At 40.1% G+C, this 7,901-nt stretch overlaps 1 protein-coding gene across 1 annotated transcript; it reads left to right on the forward strand.

Annotated features, from left to right (window-relative positions):
• The first annotated feature begins 4,295 nt into the window (after window positions 1–4,295).
• Window positions 4,296–5,630, forward strand: fabp6 (fatty acid binding protein 6, ileal (gastrotropin)). Its single transcript, XM_007552625.2, has 4 exons — window positions 4,296–4,457; window positions 4,549–4,724; window positions 4,963–5,052; window positions 5,488–5,630. Exons 1-4 carry the CDS (start codon window positions 4,391–4,393, stop codon window positions 5,536–5,538), a joined length of 384 nt encoding a protein of 127 aa, XP_007552687.1. The 5' UTR covers window positions 4,296–4,390; the 3' UTR covers window positions 5,539–5,630.
• Window positions 5,631–7,901: the final 2,271 nt, after the last annotated feature.

The raw sequence follows: 7,901 nt of genomic DNA on the forward strand, positions 1-7,901 counted from the left end.
TAAAAGGAATTGTATAACTGATTTTATATTTGCATGTTTTATAGATAAAGAATGTTTTTGTTAAATTCACGGTTTTGCACACATCCTTCACTTTTTTTAAGAGTGTCTATGGAATGACACAGATACTGGATCTGCTGCCATGACATCTAGACATTGGCTTGTTAGAGAACATTCATGAACAAACAGCGTCACAGAAATCAATGAACACAGCAATCTGGAAAGAAATGAAACGGAATCCATAATCTACAAATGGAAACATTACGGCAGGACTAGAAACATGGCTGCCCGATTTAACTGACAAGCACGAATGGAAGAAACAGTCAACAGTCTCCTGGTAAACGATCCACGGGACAAACTATTCTGACTAACTAAACCTAACTGAGAATCAGAGGCAAAATTTAAAAATGTACCCTTTCTGACTTATTTTTTGCCCTTTATTTCAGAAAGAAGAATGGGCAAAATATTTATTGTCTAGATGTGCAAAGCTGACAGAAACACCCTCCATGATTATTTGGTAAAAAAACAAAAGTAGTGACCCTATTGAACATCAATACATACAACATTTTTAAATGATCTAAATGTACGTAATTCAAACTTGCAAGCACCGGTTCGGATTGTAGGAAGTGAAGGGATTTGATTTGTCTCGAGAAATGAACGGGCTCACTTGATGATGAAAACTTGATGCGGCTCACAGAGTAAAACGCAGTGCACCCGAGTATGTGGGAACCTTAACGCTGACCCTTATCAGGATGTACTACTTTTTGCGTTGTGTTTCTCACATAAAATCCCAGTGAAATACCCTGAGGACTGTGGTCATAAAAATATGCTGTGAATTATTTTGCAAGGCACTATATATGGAGCTCAATTGCCACCAAACAATCTTAACGGTGGATCACTTCCATGTTCTCCCGAGCTCGTTCTCAGTGACTGCATGGTGACGGCTTTCAAAGAATTCAATAAAAAGGTGTCAGACTGTTATGTCATTCGCTAGTAAAGCTAATACTATACTATATGACAGCAGATTAAGCTTCAAACAGAAACGAGGCCCTACAGACAGCACAAAACAAATATGGCGGACCAAATGGGAATGACGGTTAATGACCTCCTTTGTTTCTGAATTGTATTGACGAGAAAAGTGTTTCCTCTCATCAAGAAGATGTTCTGACGATGGCGTTCTGAAAAATGTCTGTTCGTCCCAGTTGACCCCTGCACAAAATGTTGCCATAGTTGGGGATGCTAGCTAGCTTGCTAGCTTAACCGTTTTTAGACGCTCGCAAGGCAGAGCTGTTGCAAAAAATGATCACCGATCTGCCGCTGCGCCTGATAAATCTGATCAGGGATGTGTTTCTCTCTCTTCGAGTTGTGTAAGTGCACTCGGTGACACTGATCTGTTTTGTGAGCGTGAACAAAACGGAGGAAGGAAAGCCAGAGAGACGCTGTAAAAAGCAGAGAAAGAGATAGTGGGTGTCTTTTTTTTTTTAAATAGGATGTTGGCCAATCTGATGTTTTATGCATCAATAAAGAGCTTCAAGGCCATGTTGACTTTCCGTGGTTCAGAAATCCTATCAGCGATCTGGAAATGGCTGCAAACGTGTGAGATCGACGTTTAAGTGCAACATCAGAAGCTTTTACCTATTCACAGCCAGTCAGACCTGAAAGCCTGAGGTGCTTCAGTCATATAGTCGTCTTATTGATGGAGAGTCTTCATCCGCAGCGCTGCACCCACACCATTTCATTGTAATTGGGTGAATAGCGTGCTCATGAATGTACTTTTAAGAAGCGGTTGAATTTTTGTCGGAGTCTGCCGTGTCTACTTAGTTGCCACCCACGTGTCAGAAGACTTTCTGTGTCAAGGCGATAAATTTGTCAAATGAAGAAAAGAAAAAAAACAAAAAACGCTTTGTCGGTTACGTTACTGTCTCGTAACAGGGAACGTAGATGGGAATATTAAAAAAAGAAACGCAATATTACATTTAGAGATATCAAATTATGGACGGCGTAAAAGTATTCACACTGCCTGCTACACACAAACACCAACATTAGTGTAGTTTAATTGTTTTTTCTGATAGACAGACCTACATGAGAGTGCATGACAATGAAGTGGCAGCAGGATAGATTTGTTTTGTTTTATTTATTTATTGTTTTAGAATATATTTTTTTACAAATAAAAATGTGTAAAAAAAATTCTAGCAATTTTTTGCAAATAAAATTTTTACAATTTCTTTTACAATTTTTTTTTAAAAATGCATAAAAATTTAGAAAATTACAATTGAAATTTTACAAATAAAAATTTGAAAAAGGAAGCATGTGTTTATATTCAGCATTACTGACTTGACAGTAGAACTACGTTTTGCTCTATGGATACGTCGCTGTTTTGCACATCTAGAAACTGATATTTTTTTTGCCCCAGTCTCGTTTGGAAAGTAGCTCAAGCTCTGTGAGGTTGGATGGAGAACATCTGCCAATAACTCTTTTTTTTCCTTCTTTTTTTATATGTATATAGCCTGAGATACTTTATTGGGTTATGGTCGGAAATTTGATTGGGTCAATATAGCAAACGAATATCCCTTGATATAAACCTTTTCATCGTGTCTCTGGCTGACTGCTTAGGGTCGATGTCTTGCTGGACTGTAAACCTCCGTCTCAAGTCATTTACAGCTTTTAGCAGCTTGTTTTTCTTTTCTTTTTTTTGACCGCTAAAACATCTCCATATCATGATGTTAAAACACCATGTTTTGTGATGGGTATTGTTTATTGTATATTATTTTCCACATCATGACTGTTGTGACAAAATTCACAAGTCATACCTACATGCTACATGCAAACATACGTTTGGGACCCCCCAAAAATGATTTAGCCACAATTATCTTCTAGATATGTTATTTACAGTCCACAGACTTATTTTGTTGCTACCACAGATGCTATCCAAGCATATATGATTATTAATAGAAAGTCCAACCAGGTCTACAAATGAGCCGCTATATAGAAGGCCTACATGCAGGACAATGGTTATTTTGTAAAATTGACTTTTATGCAGTCCCTCATCAAACAAACAAATTGAATAAACTTAATACTAGAAAAATAATAGATTTAAAAAAGATTACAATCTGTGTCAAGGGTTCTACAGAAGAAGAAGAAGAAGAAAAAACCTTAGAAAGGCCAGAATGAAATGTATGGTCGCCAAGCCCTCTTTATCTGACCAAGTGCTTTGGCGCTTTTGGGGAATTTTCTAATTAAATCTTCTGCCAGAAGGTTTTTCTATTTGCGATTTTCCATTTTGTTGAGGTCAAGAGGTTTTCAAGGGGGTCCGTGGAAAAGCTTTTAGGTCACCCTTTGCAGATTTTCGCTATTGTTGAAGAACCTTTCTTTTTATGGCAATCACAACGTTTGCTTTATCAATTTGTAATTGTTGCATTGAAGAAATTTTCCCCTCCCTGTATAATGCATGCGGTTCAGTTGATCGAGACATTGGTGAGTCAATCTTAATGACATTTTATGGAGTCATTGGCAGTTTTAGCCCAACTTTCAGAGACGTTGATGAGAATTTAGAGAGAATAAATGGTTAAATGCCAAAAACTTTGGTCTTCTCATCGAATTTGAATGTTTTAACAACACGTGGCATTAAACCCTAGATATTTATTCAAGGGCCTCTCCGCAAAATTACACAACTGCATTAAATACATTTTTGATTACCGTACATTATTTTACGAGTGATCAACAGAGAAAAGAGAAAGGAAAAGGAGCACGGAGAGAACAAAAGCACAGTTCATAATCAAGCTTTGCATAAGTGCTTTTGCTCAGCTTTTATACCTACTAACAAGATAATTATGTATCCCCTTTGACAAATGAATGCCCGCTAAAATGACTCCAATCATATTCCTCCTGAGCTTTTGCAGGTCCAGACCATGAATAAAAACCTTGAATAAGAACTTGATTATCTTATTACGAGCCATTTCCTCCATCAAGATAACAAATGCAAATAGAAGGTTAGAGTTTTAAAACAAAACTTTGGGTTTGATTTTTTTGCAATCAACCCTAGTAAAACCGAAGGTTATGACCATAAAACAATTGCGGAAGAGTTCACTGGCCGCAAGGTGATTTAACGGATTACCCCGGTGAGCCGTCAGCGTTTTACTCACTGCATGTGAACTCCACAAACGGCCATTTACGGAGTTTATTGCCCTCTCCCTCGTAGCTCGTTGTACTCATCATCTTTGGTCATTATTGCCCTCTCGTGTGATCACATGCAGAGGAAGGAGGTGGCTAGAGGCTTTGACTGTATATAAAGGTAGATCGGCCCCCCGGTCCCGGTACCTTGCAACCTCTCTCCGCTTGCCTCAGCATCTCTTCTCTCTCGGCTCTCCGAAAAAACAACCGACACCACCAGAAAATGGCCTTCTCTGGAAAATGGGAACTTGAGTCCCAGGAGGGATACGATGCATTCTGCAAGTTGGTTGGTAAGAATAAAAGCAGCAGATTTTTTCTCAGGATTTATTCTTTATTTCTCTCTCGACGAGCTCACGTTTCTCCTTACCTACGCTGCTTCAGGAATCCCCGACGACATCATCCAGAAAGGACGTGACTACAAGACGGTCACGGAGGTCGTCCAGAACGGGAACGACTTCACCTGGACGCAGCACTACCCTTCCAACGCCAAGGTCACCAACAACTTTACCATTGGCAAGGAGTGCGACATGCAGACTATCGGAGGAAAGAACTTCAAGGTAGGAAAAGGACATTTCCGGAATATTGTACAGACGTAGGAAAGACGATGTTCTCTTCTGTGTCTGACGAGACGTCTACGGATGTCTGAATGCGATTGGAAGGTGTATGGTGTTGATCAAGTGGACCAAAGGGTTAAGGGCAATGACTTGCCAACCCTTAGCCTTAAAGGTTATCAATGCCTATCGGGTGTTTGAATGGTTGCCTCACTGACCCCCGTCGTCCTCTCTGTGTTTCCAGGCCACCGTGAACATGGAAGGAGGCAAGCTGACCGTGAGCTTCCCCAACTACCACCAAGTCAATGAGGTCAGCGGGGACAAGCTCATCGAGGTAAACACACTCCCTCAGGCTTTTAACGCAGAGAGAGTCATGCAATGACAGCCGTTTTTACACCCGGCTCCCCGCGGGGACCATTAGAGTCGTCAAAAGTTATACGGGCCTGCGGCTTGGGAAGCAACTCAAGCTGACGAGAAAACCGAGACGTGTGGCAACGCCGCCGAATGCAACCTTAACAAGCAATTTAGTCTCGCCATTAACCTTTACACCTGTGTTAATGGGAAACAGCTCTCTTTTTACACTTCTTGTTTTCATGCAATGATGGTATTAAGAGAACTTGAGAAGGGGATACTGCAGAAATGCATATTATAATTACTCGATAACTGCAATAAATGATGGGTATTTTCTTTATGCCGCTTATTTTGGTGGGATTTATTGCAATTTACCAATCAGCTGTTGGAGCATGATGCCATCTTCTCTGTCTTGCAGACCTCCACCGCTGGCACTGTGGTCCTGAAGAGAATCAGCAAGAAGATCTGAACACAGACTGACTGTTAACATTTTGTACAGCTGCAAAGGAGAGCTCAAAGCTGTCAAAACGAGCAATAAATTAAGAGTCATACCAACATGAACCTCTGCTTCGGTGTGTGATTTAAAAAAACGCATCATTTTCACAACAAATCGCATCTGCCAGAACTTTTGTAACACTACAAGAACTAACTTATGAGTTGAGGAAAAAAAATAAATAAATAATAATAATAAGAGTCATACCAATGACCAATATATATATATATACCTATATATATATATAGAATATAATGTACTTATGCAATGTAAGTGTAAAAGTTTCTTACTTCTCATGTAACACCCTACGCGTCACGTGACTGTATACGAGTTGTGTTGAAAAACAACCATGTAGTCCTTAGTTAACTTAATGACCACTAAAACAGACGCTACATCGAACTTACGCTTCCTGATGCCATCATGGATACAACATGACTAACCAATCAGAATGAACGAGGGGATTCCTGGACTTCTGATTCAGCCTCAACAAACATAATCTAAAAAAACTGCATTCAAATATTGAATGTTTACTTTTTCCTGACTGAATCTAGTCTTTATTACCTTCTATCATGATAATCAAGGTAGTTCATTTTCACATGGGATTAAAGCGAGGCGCTGTAGAAAAAAATGCACAGACTCGTTCCAAAATAAAACATATAAAAATAACTGTGTGAGGTTAGAGGGCAAAAATTAAGTCTAAAATGTAAAAATCATTTATAAGTCGGTGAAGTTGTCTGGAAAATTCCATTTTCTTCTTGACTACACAGTACATACTCACTGTGGGTTTCAGAGTGAAGATATAATCACTAATATATTAAATTTAAATAAATTGATGCAAATATGGCTATAAAATAAAACAAACCGGATAGTCAGATGTGCAGATAACTCTCCGTGGTACATATCCTTAAAGCAGACTATGAGTAGGCTTCAGAACATCATGTTAAATTGTATCTGCTCAAAACATGCACAAACTACATGAGACTATTTAATGAACTGTAAGACCTGCTGGCTTAAAAACTTCCTCCTACAGAGAAATTATTAGTTACAGATGCCGGGGCCTGTTTTTCAAAAGATGTTATTGATTATTGCCGAATATTTATTTATTTATTTTTTTAAAGTCGTTTTCGGCCAAAAGGATAAGATCAACAAAAAGCCCCATGTTCCTGCTCCCATTTCCTAACAGATTAAACATTTGTTTGGATCTTTTTCCACAAACTTGAGCTTCCTGTCAGTGATTACCGCTGCGTGAACGCAGCCGTGTTCACCGCAGGCCACACTCCCACCTGCTGATCGCATCATGCAGTCTTTGCTTGTGCACTCCCAGCCGGTAACAAACCCGATGTCTGTCATCTGGGAAGCTACATAACAAAAGTTTGATTTTTTTTTTTTCATCTAATTGAAACCAGTTTTGACTTCTGCCCATTCTTTAATATCTTTTTTTTAACTCTCTTTTTGAGACTTTGTTCTGTCATCTCCTCTTATGCCCTTTCTTCTCCTTTCCCCCCCAATAATCCCCAGCCCACAACACACCCGCTTTTTGTCTTTCTCTACATCTACCCTCTTCCTCGGTGGCTCCCAGCCAAGCAAACAATCAGTTAATTAACCAGCTCAGTCCCAGGATCATTGTAGCAGCTCTCAGAGGAGCGCTGCGAAGGCCCTCACGTCTCTAAATTTACAGCTTCATTAAGTGGTCTGGAGAAAAGGAGAAATCTTTTGGAATAAAATTGCCAGAGTGAAACCTGCGAGTGTTAGTGTGTGTGTGTGTGTGTGTGTGTGTGTGTTGGCCTTGACTCCGGAGCTGGTGACTCAATTGCTCCCTAATGAAAACAAAATCTCTGTTTTTTTGCCTCTGAGGTGGCGATTGTTTTGGTGTAATAATGAGCCGTCCTCTCTTACCGGCACAGGCGCAATCAAGATCCCACACTCCTCCGAAATTAGGGTTGGAAAGGCAACGAGCAAGGTGTCATTTGAGCGTGTTTGTGTAGCCTGCCGCTGGTGCAATCACGCCGCAATATCACTTCCTTTGTCCTCGCAGACAAACAGGCCTAATTGGCTATTTCCGAGGCTACCGCTTCTGATTGGCCGTGCTGCCTCTTTCTGATTGGCCTCCGTCTCTGCGAGCACAAGTGGGAGAAAATGGCTTGTTAACGTCTCAGGATTGGGTTTTCCCGTGCCGCATTTCTGATACTAAATATCGGGAGCACTTGGGAGCCGGAGCCTTGGTGGCAACCTGGATGAATTCCGGACAGGAAACCGCTTGGGTTTTGTGACAATCAACCAATTTCTTTCAGAGAAAAATATATGTATTCGATGCAAACCTTCGGGTCGATTTCTGCTAT

This window comes from Poecilia formosa, unplaced genomic scaffold (assembly GCF_000485575.1).
Source record: "Poecilia formosa unplaced genomic scaffold, Poecilia_formosa-5.1.2 Scaffold51, whole genome shotgun sequence".
Lineage (NCBI taxonomy): Eukaryota > Metazoa > Chordata > Actinopteri > Cyprinodontiformes > Poeciliidae > Poecilia > Poecilia formosa.